Source organism: Chaetura pelagica, unplaced genomic scaffold (assembly GCF_000747805.2).
Source record: "Chaetura pelagica isolate M959 unplaced genomic scaffold, ChaPel_1.0 scaffold112, whole genome shotgun sequence".
Classification (NCBI taxonomy): Eukaryota; Metazoa; Chordata; class Aves; order Apodiformes; family Apodidae; genus Chaetura; species Chaetura pelagica.
The window spans coordinates 1,094,149-1,113,707 of NW_009952798.1; the positions used below are offsets into that span (position 1 = coordinate 1,094,149).

Here is a 19,559-nt window from a genome sequence, read left to right on the forward strand (position 1 = left end):
TTAGGAGATACAATTTTGTGACTCATCTTGTTGTCTTAAAATTTGCTTTTGAAGAATTTTCTGGTAGGCTGATAGAAGCAGATGATTCTTGTTACCTACCAATAGTTGTTAGAGGTCTTCAAGTGTGACATCACTGCCAAAGAGGAAACAGCCTTTTGGTATAGACAAACTGCAGGACTGGTTTTACTTGTAGCTGAATCAGAAGAGTGACAGGCTTTACATTATCTGTTGGAGGCAGTCTTACTGTTGTCTTCAGGGCTTGCAGGCTTTTCTGTTTGTATTGCTCTGGTTTTGTGTGTTGCTAAACTTCTTCCAGTATGCCTACAAAACTGTTTTTTTTCTTTTCCAAGCTACAGAATGAGATTTCTTTTGTTAAGTTGGCTGCATTGCTCTAACATGTATTGTCATTGTTTTGTCATATACAGTGTAACAGATTCTGAAAGTTCTTGTTTTTTTCCCCCCAATAGGCTGGTGTTTGGAATGCTGTATCCTGCATATTACTCATACAAAGCTGTGAAGACAAAAAATGTGAAGGAATATGTAAGTCACATTACTGTTTAATTAAATACCTCTGACATGCAACTGAGAAATTTTCATTATGCAGTGTAGTAAATCATATGAAAGCTTGATTCAGCTATTGGAGATGTAAAACCTGTGTGAATGTAGTAGTCAACCTGGGATTTTGTGTGAAGAGCTGAAGTTAAGGTTTCTCAGACTTCTCATAGACTTTGCTGAAACGTCCAACACACTATGCTGGATACAGATATGTTTAGGAGGATCTGTAAACATAAAACTTAGTGTTGGCTGTGTTTCAGCAAAGTGCCCAAAATCATGTTTTTTTGGGCAGGAGGTAGAAAAAAGGTTTCCTCATTCTGCCAACAGCTGTAGTATAAGCAGACATTGATTTTCAGTGACCCCTTGAGCACTAGCAGTGGTTTAATTGCCACTGAATGGAGCTCCACAAGTGATTAAAAATCTACCTGAGAAAAGGGTAGCTCTGTTCCTCAGAGGAGAAAAATGTCATGGAGGAAGGAAAAGGTAAGATGAAGTGAAGGAGCAGAACAGACAGAATAATAAGATGGAGAAAAACACAATCAGCGTAGTTACTGCATTTTAGAATTAATATGTTAAATTATTTACTTTTCAGGGTGAGCAGTGATGATTACCACAAGAATGTTACCCAGTTGCAGTCACAATGAGCTTTGGTCACTGAGTTGGTTCCATGTTTTAAGAGGCAGTGTAACTTCTGCAACTAACCTGTATTCTCCCCTGAACCTTGTTCTTGACTTGGCTGCCTGAGTCAGGATGGAGTCAGTGATATCAGTGACTTTAACTCAGCAGCTGTAGCTGTGACCTAATGCTGCTGTCTGGGTGTGTGGTGTCTCCACTTTGTACTTAGTTGGAGCACTAGAATGCAGTAGCTATTGTTCTTCCCCGGTATGTCTTTACATATAGTCTGATCACTTCATCAAGACTCCAAAGTGGACACCATATTCATACTTCTGGGTTCTGTGTGCAAGCTGATTAGATGTTATTAATTGCTTGCCAGAGCTAACTTCTGGGAGAAAAAAAATAATAAAAAATTTCCTCTGTCTCCTGCTTACTTTACCCTGAAAGGAAAGTATGTAATGCAAAGAACTTGTAATCTGCTTTTCCCCCCTTCTTCATCAAATGGGATCTGCAGGCTACAGAGAAGATAGCATTTTCAGACTCTAATAAAATAAATCATGTTAAGAAGTTAGCATTGCCTCTTGCCACATGTTTTCTAGAAAAAGAAAATGACTAATTGTAGCATGTTGAGACTTTGACTAATCTCAGTAGTCCAGCTAGCTACAACTGAGCTGTGTGTCTTAGGCACCCTTCTTTAGAGATGCCTGTCATTTACACAGGACCTTTAGTAGGGCCTGGAACTGTATTTTTCCAATTGCTTTTCAGTCACCTGTGGTCTTGAACACTCCCTGAACTTAGAGTTCATGGGTCTGAGATGGCTGAGACCTGTTAAGAGTGACTTTTTCATGGGCAGGAGTTGTATTGATTCATCAGTGAATTACCACTCCATTGCTGGCTGGGTTGAGAGTCCAGATAGGGAAGATACATGGCTTTCATCTTCCCAGGTGGGTCATGTTCTTTCCTGGAGACGGTGTAGGTGTAACTGCAGCCTTGAACATGGCTCAGCTCTGCTGCCAGTCATATGGCCTGAGTACAACTTCCTTTCCACAGTTGTGTGGCTCAGGAGCCGTATGTTTTTGTTTGCTGGATTGCAAGAGCTTTTTTTTACTTAGCCACTGCTTACCTCAGTAAGAAAACAAAAAGTACAGACATCTTGACTTGCTGTGTAGGTCATGATGCAGTAAATTGTTCAAAGATGATTTCTGAAAAAATGTTGCTGCTGGGTTTGGTAATTTAAAAGACTTAAGGACTTGACTTCTAGCAATTAGGATCTGTGCCTTTGAGGAGATTTACTTGTTCTTGTAATTACCTTGGTTTAATGGAGTTGACTAAGATCTTTGAGGTTTTTTTCACTGTTACACCAAAGCATTTTTAATAAGCATCTGAAGTGTAGTTCAGAAGTCTGGAAGACCAGTCTTCTCAAACCCTGGCTTCAAAATCCTGATTTGAAAGGATGAGCTTCAGCCAGAGCCAACAAAGATGAGCTTAGCGCTTGGATGGTAGAAAAAAGCTCAAGAAAACTATGTAATCACCCTTTTAACTTGAAAAGCAAAACTCATTCAAAGCTTCTGTACCATCATTTTTTAGAGTTAAGTAGATTATAGTCTCCTGGGAGGTGTCAAATATGATCTTGTGTTTTTCCGGAGTTTTTTGTTGTGGTGTGGTTTTTTAATTCCCATTATGAAAACCACTTTAAGTCACTCAGGTTCTTTTTTCGAGGATATTTTGGTACCTCACACATCAGTTGTACTAGAATGTGATTTGTGTTGTGGTTTTGAGAATCTTTGCCCAGAGCTCAGCAGGACTTTTGGCAGATCTCATGTGCCATTCTGCTGAGTGTTTGTTACTGTTCCTAGCAGCTCAAGAGAAACTCCACTTCTGCTGTTGTTCCTAGTTGGATAAATAGATGTTGATTCAAGAATTAATAGCATAGATAAAATATACTGGGAAAAAATTCAGCCTTGCATGGCATCTTGGAAATTGCATTGCATCATGGTTAGGTTGATGGGGCAAGGGTGGATGTTAATTTTACTTTTATTCAGGTGTTGACTCTGGTTCATGGAAAGGTCACTAGTCTTTGACACATGGCCTGTTGGAGATGACTTTACCTGTTGTGTACAGTTTGTCTTAGTTTATTCAAGCTGAAATACCTAAATCCTCTGAGAGACTGAAGTGAAGAATGTCATCACATTACTTGAGTTTCTTTTCAAATTGAAATGTAGAAAAGCATTTAAGATAAATGGGTCTCCAATTGTGACAAGGGAAGTGGTTTTAAAGGACAGTGCACAGCTATGAAATAGCAGCAGTGCAGCATTAGTTTTCAGGAACTTAAATTTGAGTCCAATTCAAAAGAAGATGACTTTAAAAATGACAAGTCCTAGCTATGTTCATGAATTTAGAACTCAAACTACTGTCTAACAAAGATGGTGTGTAATGCTTTGTGGGTATGGCAGAAGAGTATGTCTGTTCATGGCCAATGAAATGAGGTCTCTGCATCTGCTTGTGGGTGATACTTCTCCTTTATTTTTTAAAACTGTTTTTCTAGTATGTATAGTGTTGGTATTTAAGTAACATGTGGATGTTCAGTTAGTATGAATAACCAGCAGTGGTTTGCATTGACCTATTTTGGAAACATGTCTATGTTGGTGGCTTTTGGCCACTGGTATCTTAGAGAAGACAAATGCATGAAGCTAATGCTGTGAGATTGAATCTGAAAGATGTAATCAGTTTAGACAACCAATTTGAACAAGTGTTCAAGAAAAAGGAGCTATTTCGTTAAGTGTTACAAATTAAAACCTGTATTTTAAGAGCATTGTCTGATTTCAAAATTATATATAGTGTAAATCTTAAAGTATCTAGATGTGAACCCCTGAAGCATCAAGATGCTTGTGTGAGCTCTTTTGTTAACAAGATGTGTGGGTTTTGGCATATGAATAGAACTAAATTTCCATGAAAATGCTTTTTCCTGCCTTGCCACAGTGTTCATACTATAATGCTAAGCACACATTTAGAACTTAGCTGCCAAGTATAGCTGAGTAATGAATATTGTGAAATGAAATCAAGAGTTGCCTGGCTTGCTAATGCTGACTTTTTTGTGTGTGGTATAAACCATACAGAGGAGCATCAAAGAGAATGAAATATCCTTCAGTGCTGTAGTGGGAATTGCATTTCACTCTGATTCTTAGCAGCGTGTTTGTTTTTTTTTAATCACTAAAGCTTTCCAGAGGCAGACTAATCTGTGACGCTAGCCTAGGTGAGGTGGTGACCCAGCTATTTCATTTCCCTTGTTGGAACTGGAACTGCCAGCAGTTCCACTTACAAACAGAAAACCCTTAGGACCTTCCTATAATTTCACTTGAAACCTGGTTGATGCAGACTGAGATACTGTTGACTGTCTTGCTTTGACAGCTCTGAATTGACTGTACAGGGTAAAGTGTGTTCTGTGTAATGGTGAAATCGGCTTTCTTACTGAGCTAGTGTTTTTCATTTTCAGGTTCGCTGGATGATGTATTGGATTGTGTTTGCTCTTTATACAGTTTCTGAAACAATAACTGACCTAACAGTCTCTTGGTAAGTGCCTGCTTTTTATGAACTCTGGATGAAACTATTTTTTTCTGATGTTCTTTGATTTGTAATGATTTAATTTTTAAAAAGAAGCTGTGCTTGTTGGTAGCCATTTATATTTCAGGAAAATATATTTTTCAACCTTGCAGTACCCTGTCACTCAAAGTAGGAACTGTGAGTCTTTCACCTTTGCTATAGAAACTGAATAGGGGAAAGGAATGCTTAAAAGGATGAGCTGTAATTTCTCTGTGCAAAAATGTATAATGCAAAGCAAGTATTGACTGTATTGTCATTGAATAAATTGAAACAGTTAATTTTAAATCAGATTGTAAATTCATAGGTCTGTAATTCTTGTTTAATACAACTTATTGTATGTGAAGAATCCTAGCTGCTAATATGTAATTGTGTTTCTTGAAGGCATCTCTTAATGATGATTAATTACTGTTCGTTTTCTTACTGCAGTTGTTGATTTCATGTAACCTTTAACTACTCTGTAGGTTTCCACTCTACTATGAACTGAAGATAGCTTTTGTTATTTGGCTCCTTAGCCCATATACTAGAGGGGCAAGTTTAATCTACAGAAAATTTCTCCACCCGCTTCTTTCTTCTAAAGAAAGGGTAAGAAATAACTTCTCATATCTTTAGTGCCTAATATGGAAACACCATGTGCTGAAATAACTGTGGCTAGACACATGATGAAAGCAGATAAGTGTGTTACTGATTTGTCAGGCAACATGGGCAGAGGCAAGTGCGTATGTCCATATATATGCTTTGTTTTAACTTGCATGAGCAGACAATGTATGGCTTTCTATTGACATGAGATAGCTTGGTGCTCTCTGGTCTATGTAGTGCACCATGGGGAGCCCAGCTGAGTGGAAGTGATGCAGTTTGACTTTCTACTTGAAGAACATGTGCAGTACATTCTGTGCAGAAGCATGGCTTGAGTTTTAGCAACAGCTATTTGTGTTACCATTATTTCTTGCATGACCTGGTAATAAAACTTCTCAGGACAAATCACACCAATGACTTTTCTGGTGTGCAAACTGACATGATAAGAAGAGAGACTTTCTCCTGAGGTTTAAGGGAAGACCAGTCTGCAATGGCAAATACTCAAATAGAAAATAGCAAGATAATATTTAGCTTTAGTCTGACAGAGCCACAGATGTGTGTAGCTTTTTATCAGCATCCTCATCCTCTTTGGAGGTGTGAAAAGAGCAATTAGCAGAGGTGTGAAGGCTACCACTGAAAAAACCTCACAGTACAGAAAATAGCATTTATAAAGGTCAGAGCTGGGCTTGGCCTTCATTAGGCAAAACGGGTAGCTGACATGATTGCCACTGATATGAATAGTGAGGCCATCTTGACCTGAAATTTGAACTGTAAACCCTGAAGGTGGAACTGAAAACAGTCTGCAGCTTCAGAAGCCGAACTATCTTTTTCCCATTCTCTGTTGGCTGTTGTGAACTACTCCAGTTGTTTACCACAGCTGGGGATAAATGCTGGGGCTGTTGTTCTTTATACTTAACTAGGTCAAGGTTTTGCCTTCAGAATTTATTGGTGAGCTGAGCCTACCTTTCTAAGGAGCTCTCTGATTTCATCGTGAGCATGTTATTTCTTAAACAACTTTTTTCTGACAAGCTAGGCTTACTTTCAGTAAGGAACTTGCTTTGTAGCTGCAATGTTTCTGAGCTGGACCCAAGTGACCTATTTTATATTTTTGTTTGAGGCATAATTCTTATTCACTTACAAATGAATGAAAGATCAGTATGCAAAGGCAACAGTAATTGTCTGAGTATTTTCTTTGTCTAAGTTATTGTATCTTAAGTGTTTTCTAAAAGATGTCTGTCTTATTTCACTGATGAAAAAATAATATGGTGGGGTAATGTGTATGCATAGCTCTTATGCATAGCTCTCTAAAATTTAAGTATGTTTTGCTTTTAGGAGATTGATGAATACATTGTACAGGCCAAAGAAAGAGGCTATGAGACCATGGTCAATTTTGGAAAGCAAGGGTTGAATTTGGCAGCAACTGCTGCAGTAACAGCAGCTGTAAAGGTAATTTTCTGTTTTCATTAATTGCTTTTGTCCTTGATATAGAACAGGGTAATTGTACTGAGGTTTTGCTGTTCCTAAACAAAAAAATTAGTTCTACAATGTATTGAAAACGTGGAACACAAAGTAAGGCTTGCAGCCCTCTAGTCCTCCTCATACTATGTTTAAGATGGCTTGTAGTTATTTCTTGGATGATGAGGATCAATTTACTGTAATTCAGAGGATATCATGCTTTTTTCTGTGCAGGCTTTTGGTAAAGATGACCATTGTTTCTTTTCTGTCTCTGTTGTTCTTTCTTGTTGGTAAACAAACTATTTAAAGGATATCTGGCTTTTCTGCTGTTTTTCTCCAATCAACTTGAGATAACTCCACATACGAAGTAAGGCATGAAAGATTACTACCACAGATAAATTATCTTGACACAATTAACTTGTTTGCAACTTGCTGATTGAATTATTCCATTAATACACTAAGCATAAGCTTGCATATTGCTGTTTAGTGTACTCTTGCTTTGACATGTAATTGCCATTAAATCGTGAGGTACCCTGTGGTTGTTCCTACAAAGCTCATGACCTTCAGTTGAACTTCAGAGGGTTATATGTTTAAGAAAACAAAATATAAGCTTATCATTAAGATTCTAAGCACCTTGTGGCCCACTAGGAGGAGTATAACTTGAGGCAATGTGTATTCTAATAATACTTTAAACCAAAATGCAGAAGTATGGGAAGAAAAATGTGTATGCCTTAATTAAATCATAGTTTTCAAGTAATCAGGATTAATTTATACCAGGGGATAAATGAAACTGCTGTGTTAACAATAACAGGATTTAAAACCTGGGCACTGTTAGTAGGTAACAGAAGACAATGTAGATCCCTGGCTGTCAAAGTTGAGTAGGTAGAGCTAACATTTAGCTTAAATTTCTGTGGTTGTATGTGAACATCTTGCTTTATAAATCAAAGATTCCTAAAAACTACATTTTCAAATGCTGTCTCACAAAGGTTTGGAAGAATAGTCATGCATATCTTGTTGGTTCAATTTCTCTTTTTTCAAATACAAGTGCGAGTGGTAGTAGGAAAAATAGCACTTTCTGGTTTTTAAAATACAGACTCTTTCAGTCTAACATACTGAGAATGTGGTTAATTTTTATCACTGGTTCTGTTTTAGTTATTAAAATTCTTAGTATTGCCTTGAGGCATGAACTAATTTAGAATGAAATAGAGTACACCTCTAAGTGTAATGAAAGTATCCAGAGTGCAAATAGATGATTTTTAAAAAAGGAACAAACCTGAAAGTACTCTACTAGGAAAAAGAAATACATTAAATGCTAAAATGCAAAATCTTTGCCAAAAAGCAAATAATAATTTATTACAATGTGCACCTGTAATGAAACTTAGGCTCTGTGTGTTTTCCTTATGCCTGGCTGTCTGAGTAAGGTTGGATATTTCCTTGTTAATCCTTACGGTGTTACAAAAATATTGTAAAATAAATAACTCAAGTATCTCCTTCTCCTTTCTTCTGAAATAACAAATAACTTTGCCTAAAAGTCTGTGTTTAGATTTAATTGCTATTCAGCTATGACTGGCAAGATGCCTGCTAGATTTGTTAAAACTTGTTAAACATGCTCATGAATATTTGTACAGAATTAGTTGGGTGCAGATGAGATGCTTGAGCAAAACAACCACTGCAATACCAAAGACCTGAAATAGGCATGATTTTTAAACAGTATGGAAGCAGAGACTCCCTGAAAAATCTTTATTTTGGCATGTTGAACCTCTCTTCAGTTTGTCATTCCAAAAAGCTGAGCGTGACTGCTCCATGCAAGCAAATGGAGACAATGCATTTTCTTCCCTGTTTTCCAAGGGTTGACTGCTGCCTCCAGCAGGTGAAAAGATTATCCCTTCAGCATGAGCTGGGGGAGCATGCTATAGGATTTCAGGAATGGAATCTTTTTAGTGGGATCAGTTTTGATGGGAAGGAGACACACTTGTATCACTTTTGGTTTTTTTGAAGGAGCAGACATGCCTATTCTGACATGTTGGATCTCGAATTAGGAGTAGAGAATGTGGGAGGATAAACAGAAGAGGAGGTCCAAAGAAAGCTTCTTTTCACACAAGTGTCTGAGTAAAAGATGTTATGATGTCTGGTTATGCTGACTTGAAGAGGGTGGTAAAATTGTTTGGGAACTCTCTGGAATATCAAGCATGGGAAAGTGTTTTTCTCCAAGGGCTGTCAAAGGAATAGGGGATTAATATTAAAAGACTAGTTGGCTGTGTTTGGGAGGCTGGACCAGTCAGCCAGCCAGGTCAGTCTACCAGAACTTCACCTAGATGTAAACCTGCTCCACTGTAGTTCAGTTAAAATGTAATTGGCAAGAGTCAAGGCTTGTGGCTTTCATTCTTATACTGATAGCTTTAGTTGGTACAAGTTAGCCACTGTTAGTATAGAATAGTGTTTCAGCACTTGCTAAATAGGATAGACTAGCAAAATAAATGGTGTTGTTATAAAAAAAATCTTTGTAAAATCCTGATTTCAAGAGACTTAGAAGTAAAATATGTTCTAGACTGACTTTAATTTACTGGTAAAAAATTTCTTTAGAATATAAAAGCAACAAGATGCATTTAATGATAAGAAAGTTGTTGGAGCTCTTTCAACTCAATAGTATATGGATTTATGAAAATTATGTCCACAGGACTAAGTTCTAGTCATTATATCTTGGGACAGCTGATGCATCAAAATACAGAACTTTGGAAATGCCAGTTACCTGTGCATTCTGATCTCAAACACAGAAATCTTGATTTCTTAAGCTACTAGCAAAAACTGGTGTCTGTTGGTTGCTACTTAAGCTGTGAAATGCACTGTCCTTCGTGAGGTCACACAAGTTTTGTTCATTTATGAAGTATTGGTTAAAAAAAAAAGAGGACTGTGTTTCTGTATGTCTTTTAGTAATCCTGAATCTGCTGCCTCTTTGTTGGTGAATACTACTCTAGTGGCCTTGCTCAGGCTCCCTCTTCTCCCCACTCAGGGCAAATCAGAGAGAGGAGGTATCTTGAAGCTCAGCTCACCAGCAAGGCTGCTTTCATCCCTCTTCCCTGCTGGCACTGCCTGGCATGCTGCAGAGGTCATTCACAGGACAACAGTCCCTCTCTAGGTTGAGAGGGAACAGGAGTCATCCCTGTCAGCCCAGATCGGATTAGGGAGAGAACAGCTGGGAATGTGGGTGCTGCTCACTGCAGCTCTGCAGCCTCAAAGCTCCCGGCAGCTCGGTGGACACATGGTCCATTGAGAACTTGCCCAATGAAGGCAAGTAGCTTTGTTCAGTGATCCTGACCACTGAGGGGGTGCAAATCCAATTTAAACAACCAAAAGAGTCCCTGAGGCATATGTACTGTGTGGTGTCCGTTTACAGCAGCTTCCCTGGGTTAAATATATAGACTATAAAAATACATGCTCAACAACAAAATAGAGAAGGCCTTTTAATGTATGAGGGTCAGCTGATGAGACTTCAGGTTAATAGCTTATTAGAGTCTGAGTAGTCTCAAAAGGAGTCCCTTAAGTAGGCTGTATTTATCAGAAACTAGATTCACAAACCCATTACAGCTTAAATTCATGTTTTAGGTTGATCACTGGTAATGAATATGGTCTCTGAAAAGTTGTTCATGTTTTAGAAAAAACTATTGAATAAATAAGCAGACTCACTCTTCAAGACTTGCGTTTTGTTTAAGGCAACCCAAACGTCACAGTTCATCTCTCTCCAATGTTCATTTGCATAGCAATTTGAGCATTGAAGTTCTCTGCTTTTTTGCCTGCACCGTAATTGTAAATGTGTGTTTCAATCTTTTGTAGTGTAATTTAGTTGGCAGAATCTGAGCCTGATGCAGTCCTCTGTTATTCTCCCTTACTGGTAGGAAATGTTGAAATAATGGGGCACCAGTGCAGGTGTGGCAGCTGCTATGCCATATTCTGGAAAGGAGCATCTAGGGTTGTGTGGGGAGAGATGTTGGCTGCTGCCATCCTGTACTCATGGTGTGAGTCTGGGAACAGGAGATACCCCTTCAACTCCACCTGCAGTTGGATAGCACTGCATTTGCTTTCAAGCTCTGGCTAGTAAGTCTGAACTGTCAAACAAGGTATCAAAATTCTTAATGCATTAATGTTCTAAATGTGAATGTTGGTCTCACGCTTCCTGCAGTAGAAGGTATTTTATGTTTTTCAGCAAGACTTTCATTTTGAGCTGATTGTAATCCAGATCCTCATTAAATACTTGGTTTCAGCAGAAAGCAATTATCTGCTGCTTTTGTGGAAAAGTCTTCTGAGAACTTAAGTGCTTTATGAGCACAGTGATGTGTGGGTTTTTAATAATAAATAAAAAAAAAATCAAAACCACAAACCAGAAAAAAAACACCCATGAAAGAACTTGGAGTTTGTCCTCCGATTAGTCTGTGCAGTGGTGTGCAGTAGAAATCAATCCTGAGTTGGTTAGACTGGGTTGTCTCAGTGGTGGGATGGAGACGGCTTTCAGGCAGGAGGAGACATGGGGGGACCATAAGGAATTACGTGCACAGGGTGAGTCTAATGTGTGACCAAGCCTGCACAGTACAGCAGTGGTTGTGCAGTCCCCATTCCTACTGCCACTCTCAGGCATGTATGTTGCTTCTCTTAGTTGTGTATGTATTGTTTCAAGCTTCTTTAATATTTGCTATGTGTAACTTGAGTGAAACATTCCATCTTGGCAGGTAGTTTTGGAATGAAGGGCCCATTGTATGACTCAGTTAGGTCCTCTCTGAATGAGGCAGTGCTCCATAGGAGCTCTAGCCTCATCCATCATGCTGTTTGGTTAAAGGCACAATGTTTTATGGCATGTAGTTGGACTCTTTTCCGCTTTGAGAAACAAACTTCTGTATCCAACAACTGTACTGAAAAAATAAGGCTGAATGTTCCCAGCTTGGATCTAGTCCTTTATTTATAGTGAAATAGGAAATGCAGGCCTGTAGCTTGAATTCTTCTTAGCATGTTAGTTATAATCTTGGCTAATTTGCAATGCATAATTTGCAAATCTGTTTTTGTAGTACATCACATGATGAATGAACTTGCATGCAAGTGTCTTTCTATACTTTGGCTTCTGGCCAAATCTAGCTTATATCACTGTTTTATAGTTGATTCTGTCTACACTGAGTGTGGAGTTGTGCTGAATTTATGTGGATTTTGCTGAGAATCAACTGAGTTTGTTTTATGCATTTATCAGTGTTCAGTGGTTGCGGCTTGAGTCTGGTTGTGTCTCTTCCAACAGTGGATGCAGATTGATCAAGAGTATTAATGTGTTAAAGCAGACACTGTAATCTGTCACTTGTTGTTGGAAGTCCTGACTCTCCAGTGCTCTTCTCCAAGTTCTCTTATACAATGTCCTAGAAGCTGACAGTTCTCAGGCAACTCTGGTTTCTGATTTGGTTTCTAGGTTAAATGCTTTTCAAAGCAACAAGTAGTGAAAGGGCAGGATTCCTGCCTTAGGACAGGACAGACCTGCCCTAAATAAGCCATTTTAGGGAAAAAAATTAACTTCAGAATTTCTACAGTAGCTTATACACAGACTGCACAGTGTCTGTAGGGCATTTTCACTCAAAGACAAGCTGTAGGTGTGTTCTTGAGAACTGTCAGTCATCCTGCATGTCTGTAGGAAGAACTAGAAAAGTAAAAGCTTCTACTTCTCTCAAAAGAAACACTTTCTTTATTATTGTTGACTGGCAATGTGTGAATGGTGTTGTCAGAATTAAAAGAAATTTATCTTATCTGTGTAACGTGCATACTTTTCATGCTGTACTAATGACTTGTTGTTAGAAAATTAATATTAGTTTTCAGCTGCTTCCTGCACACCATCCCTGCCCACCTCCCCCTTCTCAACCCCTCCCTTCTCCACCCCCTTTGGTAGCCATGCAAGCTTATGGAGTATTTCTATTGTGTCTCAACTTTGCATGGATATTTTTAACATTAGAATAATTTAGTGTGCTGGTCTCCTTCTGCAAGCAGTTGTTGCCATGAGAGTTGGAGCAAATGGCTGTGGCCATTGGTGTACAAACTGCCTTATGCTGGTGCTGTGGCAAAGAAATGTGTGTGGAATTGTACCCAGATAGCTGCTACTGCTAGCTAACCTAATGCTCAAAGGAGGAATTTTACTTAAAAGCTTCATTTGTAAGAATGAAACAAAATCTTGAACCCTTGCTCTAAGTGGGACTTGTGCATGGACTCATCAGCCTTCCTCTGAAACAGTTATTTTTTTGCTTCATGTGCCAGAGGAGGAAGAATTAAATGTTATAATATGACATAGAGTAATGTGCTTGTCCTTTTAGGTGCTTATACAATAAATTAAGCTTCAGTGCTTTAACAGTATCAACTGGTGTAAGATGAAAGAGCTGCTTGATGGCCTTTCTTTGCAAAGAGGAACTTCCCCTATGTCCCATGTAAAGACAGTCAGAGAAGGAATACTAATGTAGAAGTGTGATCAGCTCTCCTTATACGTAGCATTAGCTTTGTGTTTGTGTTACATCAGTAAAGCTACATTAGTAAGAACCTGCTTGCCTGTAGGCCAGGCAGGATTGCTTTGGTGTGCGGTTTCAAGTGTCTGTCATCTACAGCTTTTGTAGTGCTGCCAGTTTCTCAGTTACTTGAGCTAATGTTACAGAGTCTATTTTTAACACATTTCTTCTTTCTTTTTAAATTTGTAGAGGATGAAATACAAAATAGTGGAAACCTTTATCTTCAACCACACTTTTTAAAATGGAGATGTTTAAACCCACTGTCATGCTACCAAACACTGCTGGAGAATTATGATGTTTGTAGTGAATTGAGCATTTCTGATGGGTTTCTTCTGAACACTTCTCTTCTCTCAAAAAGCCTTTATTTGCTCAGATTAAAGGAGTAAAATGAGGCATTAATAACAAAACTTTTGGCTTCTCTGTAACTTTTACATGTAGGAGCTATATACAGTTAAGCTAGAGTAAAAGCAATACTTAAAGCAAATGTTAATCTACTGCATGCTTAGGTTCAGTGGATTTTGTAGTGCAGCAAGGAAGCATGGACTTTAAAAATCTTTACCTCCATTGAACAGCAAAGTTAAACCCCTGCTTTGTTTTCAAAGATACTATTGATCTATTTCAGAGTCAAGGTGCTATAACTGAGAAACTGAGAAGTTTCAGTATGCATGATTTGACTACTATACAAGGAGATGAGCCAGTAGGACAGAGACCCTATCAGACTTTACCAGAAGCAAAAAAGAAAACCAGAACCTCTGCAAGTGAGTCTTCAGGTAAGTATCTATCTGCTTTTTCTAACTACAAGAACAACTCACCGAAGACAAAAAGTGGGGAAGCACTTTAGAAATGGCAAAGGCCTCAAAGTATTCCAGTCCACTTGGACAGAGTTGGCTTAAGCAATATACATTGCAGCAGTTGAGAGATCCTCCCTGAACTGTGTTCTTCTCACGGCCATTAACAGCATAGTCATGCTGTACTCATGACTCCTATCTTTGCCAATTATCAGTGAGAATTCCTTCCAAAGTAAAGCTTAATTGGAAGGAAGAAAATACATGATTAAGTGGTGTTTCTGTGACAAATATATAAAAAGTTTAAAAGGAAAATTTAAGGAAGCTCAATAAATAGGAAGAGAAAATAAATAAACATGTAAGCAGGTCTGTAATGATAGTGCAAAATGTAAATTTGCTGGTAGTGGTAGGAATAGTGAAAACATTAAGTTGTCATAATGGACTAGTGCACATCAGCACTCAAAAGATGGTGTGTGATGACCAATATACGTTTTTGCAGATGTATTTTACTGCCGGGCTGATTTAAATATTTTATTACACATTACCATCACCATGACTTAACTCTTGAGCCTGTGATGCTTGAAGCAAGGTTTCAGTGCTAGGCTGCCAGTGCCACCTTTTAAATGGTGAGGCTGCAATGGAAAGCAGTTCATGTCCCTTCCCCTCACCCCCATTGCTTTTCTTTTCACTTGATACTGACATTTCTTTGCATCCCTCTATTTTGGGGAGGGGTGGTGCTTGTGGAGTGCACAGAATTCCAGGAATGGCATGGTAGCCCATGGAGTTTCTGAGGAATAAATGGCCACCTGAATGGCCCTAAGCTGAATTGCTGACAGAGCCCAGAAGGTATCCTCTGCAGGTCAGTGTAAGGACAGGGAGTGGGGGCCAGAGGGAAAGCTCAGGAATTCATTAGGAGTTGCAATAGGAATGATGTCAGTGCAGCTGCTGCACAGGGGCTGTTCTCAGCAATACAGTAATACAGCCTTTGCTATCTGAAATAGCTCAAAAAATTGAAAATTAAAAAAAAATAATTGAAAAAAATATAAAAAATCCCCCACAACAAACAACACAACTACTAAGGTACAGATGATACTGTGGAGATAACTGCTGATTGTGAGATACACACTGGCATGTGGATAATGCTTTCTTAGAGCTAGTTTAACTTCATTGTTTGTATTCCTGGACTCAAATCTGGTGTACACCTTCTGTCCTTGAGCTTTCTTCAGCATTAGAAATTTAAAAGAGCAGACCACTAACAGACCTAGGAACACTATGCAGCAATATTTTGTTGCAATTAACAGAAGGTTATTTTTTTGTGAACTGAACTGGGAGTTCCTGTGAAAATCACTTTGAAAGGATCACAGGAGGACAGAGCTATCAATATGCTTGCTGTGAAAAAGGCACATGTGATTCAAGAGGTGTTAAAAATAGAGATAAGGAAGTACCGGTGGCACTGCAAACATGAGTACTCAGAAATAAGATGAGTAACATAAGATTCGAATCTTTTGTTTTGAAGAAGACTAATTAAAACTATATTGGAGCAGAGACATGTTGCTTCTAGAATGGCAAAAGAAGCAAGTTTGCCTGAAGTAGTGGTGGAGCAGGTGAATCTAATGTAAGGAAAACAATGAAATTACCAAAAGAAAACGACCTAATTATGCCTAAATAAAATACTGGCTTGAGATGAAATGAACCTTAATTACTAAAGTTGAGTGTAGAGTCTAAAAGGTTTCTTTATGTGTTACAGCTTGTAGGTTCTGGAATGGCCTTATAAAAGGAGAACTTGGTGGGAGGGAAGAACCAGACTGCCTTCAGGGTGTGTTTATAAACATCTGTGACGGGGATTAGGGTAACAAAGGTGATCCGAGGGCTGGAGCAGCTCTGCTCTGGAGACAGGCTGAGAGAACTGGGGTCGTTGAGCCTGGAGAAGAGAAGGCTCTGGGGAGACCTTCGAGCACCTTCCAGTACATGGAAGTGCTCTACAGGAAAGTTGGGGAGGGGCTTGTTATAAGTGGATGTAGTGAGAGGAGGAGGAGGAGTAGATTGAAGTTGTTAAGAGGGTAGATTAGACATTAGGAAGAAATTCTTTCCTGCGAGGGTGGTGAGACACTAGCACAGGCTGCCCCCTCCCTGGCAGTGTGCAAGGCCAGGTAGGACGGGGCTTGGAGCAACCTGGTCTAGAGGGAGATGTCCCTGTCCGTGCAGGGGGGTTGGAACTAGGTAATCTTTAAGGTCCCTTCCAACCCAAAACGTGCTGATTCAGGGCCGTTGGACCCCAAGGCTCTCTCGGCCCCTGTTTGTGAGTAGTTTGCGCCCTCTGGTGAGAATCCTTGGTAATAATCTCGGTCCTGGTTTTGCTGGATATAAATAACCCCGAATAGTACTTTGATATTATATCCATCTGAAAGGAACGTTGGTATCAAACAGAGAGAAAGATGTACAAGTATGAAGAAAGTTCCTATGAATCACAGAATTACAGACTAGTTTGGGTTGGAAGGCACCTTTAAAAGATCAACTAGTCCAACCTCCTTCCCACAGGGATTTTGGCCAAAATTCTTAGGTTTCTTACTTAAGAAAACCACTGAGGTATTTGCAGTTCATTATAAAGCAGAGATGGTAGCAGATAGACGCTTTAACTTTTGACAATTAAGGGACCACTGCCTTGCAGATCTATGGAATGAAATGGCTTGTTACTTAAAAATGGCAGAATTGCAAGTAACAACTTGCAGGTAGACAAGAAGTCTTGCTGTTTAGAAACAGCTGGCAGACTGACCATATTGCTTAAAAAAATAAGGAATGAGCATTAAAGATGAAACGCATGGCTTTCTTGGAAATCTGAAAGTTACAGCTGCTTCTTATTAAATGTTTTGATAAAACTGTTTTTTAAAGGTTACAAAAGTTCACTGGAAAAAAATCCTGGAGATGATAAAACAGATGAAGAGATGGAGGGAACACATTCTGAGGATGAAATGTTAGCTCAGAGAGGCCTTCGAAGAACTCAGAGCATGAAATCAGTGAAAACTATTAAAGGCCGTAAAGAGGCAAGTTTTGAGTTTGTTTTTAACAATGTACCTTGATATGTTTAATAATGCAGAGGAGTGTTTTTTTCTTATCTTAGAGGGGGTTTCAATGGTAACTGGGTTGTAGAATCTGAAGTGGAGAAGGAAGTATGTGATAACAGTATCTAAGCTTGGAGCTTTTGTATTTTGGGGTGTTTAAGGAAAATGCACAAACAAAATTACCAAGCAAGGAAAAAGGGAGAGGACACTAAATAGACCCTGTGTATGTCATGCTAATTGTAGTATTGCCAAGCCCAGATTCCAGGAACTGTTCACCTTGAAAGGGTTGTAGATGTCAGGTGTTGTCACCCGTGTTTGTGTCTTGGTTGTGTACACTTAATCATTTGCTGTTCTGTGGATTAAAGAAGATCCAGAATTGTTTATTTTCCATAGGTATATGTCCTGCTTTGACTGTTAACACAGAAGAGAAGATCCTGTGTAGGATTCTAAGTGCTTTTTATTTGCATTCATTTAAAAATGTAAAGTTCTCTTCAGGAGAAACATGTAAGCAATCCCTAAAGTTTTTTTGGGTAATCCTGGAAAAAGACTTAACCTTCTTACCCAATTCAGTTGAAACTGTAACTCTACTCAATCTGTGGAGTGTCTAAATCACATTTAAAGATGCTTACTGGATTGGATTAGTGAAAAGGTAAATACTTCTGCCTGAAATAAGCTCTTTTAAGTTATTTTTTTTTCCCCTGCAGATACGGTATGGATCACTGAAATACAGAGTAAAGAAGAGGCCTACTGTATACTTCTGAGTGTATTGCACATTGCCTGCAAGACAAACTGCTGTATGATAGTAACTTGAATTCAGTGCATCAAGTGTGAAAGATCTCTGTATGGTTCATATAATGAATATGTATGAATAGATATGGTAGGACTTGGTTTTACAAACCTAAGTGGTTGGATAAAGCGTTACTCTGCTTTTCTGTAATTGCTTATTGTTTAGACTTAAATCTGGACAAGTTATAGTATGAATTTCAGCACTCCTTAAATGGGAATTCAGTGAGTAACAGAAAACAGCCTTTTTCCAGAGGTACTGAACAAAACGAAATGATTACAACTCCAACTGAATTAACAGAAGTTTTAACTATTTGCAACTTGTGAAAATTCAACCCATGGTGTCCCCGAGTTTACATGGAAAGACAGATATACTTGAAATATTTTTCTGAACTACAATTCCTGTAAAGGCCTTTGTGTAATATAAAAATGTACAGCTTAGAGGACAGCGGATTAGGGTGGGGAAGGAAAAAGAAACATGAGGTAGATGTGGAATATCCTTCAGATCATGCTCTTGCATCATATTGCCAAGCTTAACGAAGATAACGCTGGTGGGTGCAAACTGGGTGTACATTCAGCACTTTATGCAAAACTGGGTAGTTTTGCACGCTCTTACTGGTTTATAGCTGCACATGTCATGGCTGTGACTTACTGGGTAGGGTTAGCCTTTTGAATCCTTGTGCTTCATGATCCTTTAACGTTTACCTTGGTTGGTTAAATAGGCTTCAGGTGCTGTAGATAAATGCTACTAACAGTAATATTATCAGGTGCCTTTCTATGTATGGCTAGGCTGTGTGGGTTTTTGTCTGCATGGGGTTTTTCTGTGGGTTTTGGGGTGTTCTTTTCTTTGTTGTTTCATTTCTGTCTTTCTCCTTCACCTAGACAGATATAATGTGATTTAAGTCAGTTTTTGGTTACAGTTGTGGTAAGTAAAACTTGTAGCAATTCCAGTTACAGACCTCAGGGATCTGATCAGCCCATCAGCTGTGTTTTAGAAGTCATGCTGATGTGAAGGCATGTGTGATAAATTATCCAGGCCCTGGTTTGGTTTTGCTCTGCATTGCTTTAAGAATGAAAAATTATATATTAGAACATGTATGTGTGTATATTTCATATCATATGTGGATTCTAAAATTGGCTATATAGTGCTTTCATTGCTGAAGTTATTACTAAAATAGTTACATACAAATAGCTTTTCCTAAAAGTCTAGCCAATTCAGTCAGTCATTTTATAATGTAGAGTCCCATGGCATAACTGTTTGCACAGAGATTAATTTTGGAATGTCATTCAGGCAGGGGCTTGTCATAATGATTCTTTGAGGTTTCCTTTGGTTCTACTTTCTGCAATTGTGAAATTAGGCTGACTTTAGTTATCTTTGAGACACTGTTTCTACTGTGGATTCAGGGAGTAAACACTATTTTTGTAGCTAGTATTTTTTATTACTTGGCATGGGGAAGAAATGGTGTTACTTTTGAAAAGAAAATGGCATGTGATCCTGCCTATCCTTGGATGTTGGACTCAGTCCTTAGGCTTCCCCCCTGGTATGACAGTAATCTGCAAGTTTACTACAGTGTTTTTAAACATTCTTAAGGCTGGGGCCTGCTACACTTCTTTTTCTT

At 38.7% G+C, this 19,559-nt stretch overlaps 1 protein-coding gene across 1 annotated transcript in view; it reads left to right on the forward strand.

Moving 5' to 3' along the window:
* The window catches only part of REEP3 (receptor accessory protein 3), a 19,345-nt gene extending 1,169 nt beyond the window's left edge, over nt 1-18,176 (forward strand). Inside the window, exons 2-8 of the mRNA XM_009994844.1 lie at nt 468-540; nt 4,664-4,740; nt 5,232-5,352; nt 6,676-6,789; nt 13,936-14,087; nt 16,998-17,139; nt 17,862-18,176. Of these exons, the coding sequence (XP_009993146.1) occupies nt 481-540; nt 4,664-4,740; nt 5,232-5,352; nt 6,676-6,789; nt 13,936-14,087; nt 16,998-17,139; nt 17,862-17,918 (723 nt within the window). The 5' untranslated portion in view covers nt 468-480 and the 3' untranslated portion in view covers nt 17,919-18,176. The remainder of the gene's footprint in view (nt 1-467; nt 541-4,663; nt 4,741-5,231; nt 5,353-6,675; nt 6,790-13,935; nt 14,088-16,997; nt 17,140-17,861) is intronic.
* Nucleotides 18,177-19,559: the final 1,383 nt, after the last annotated feature.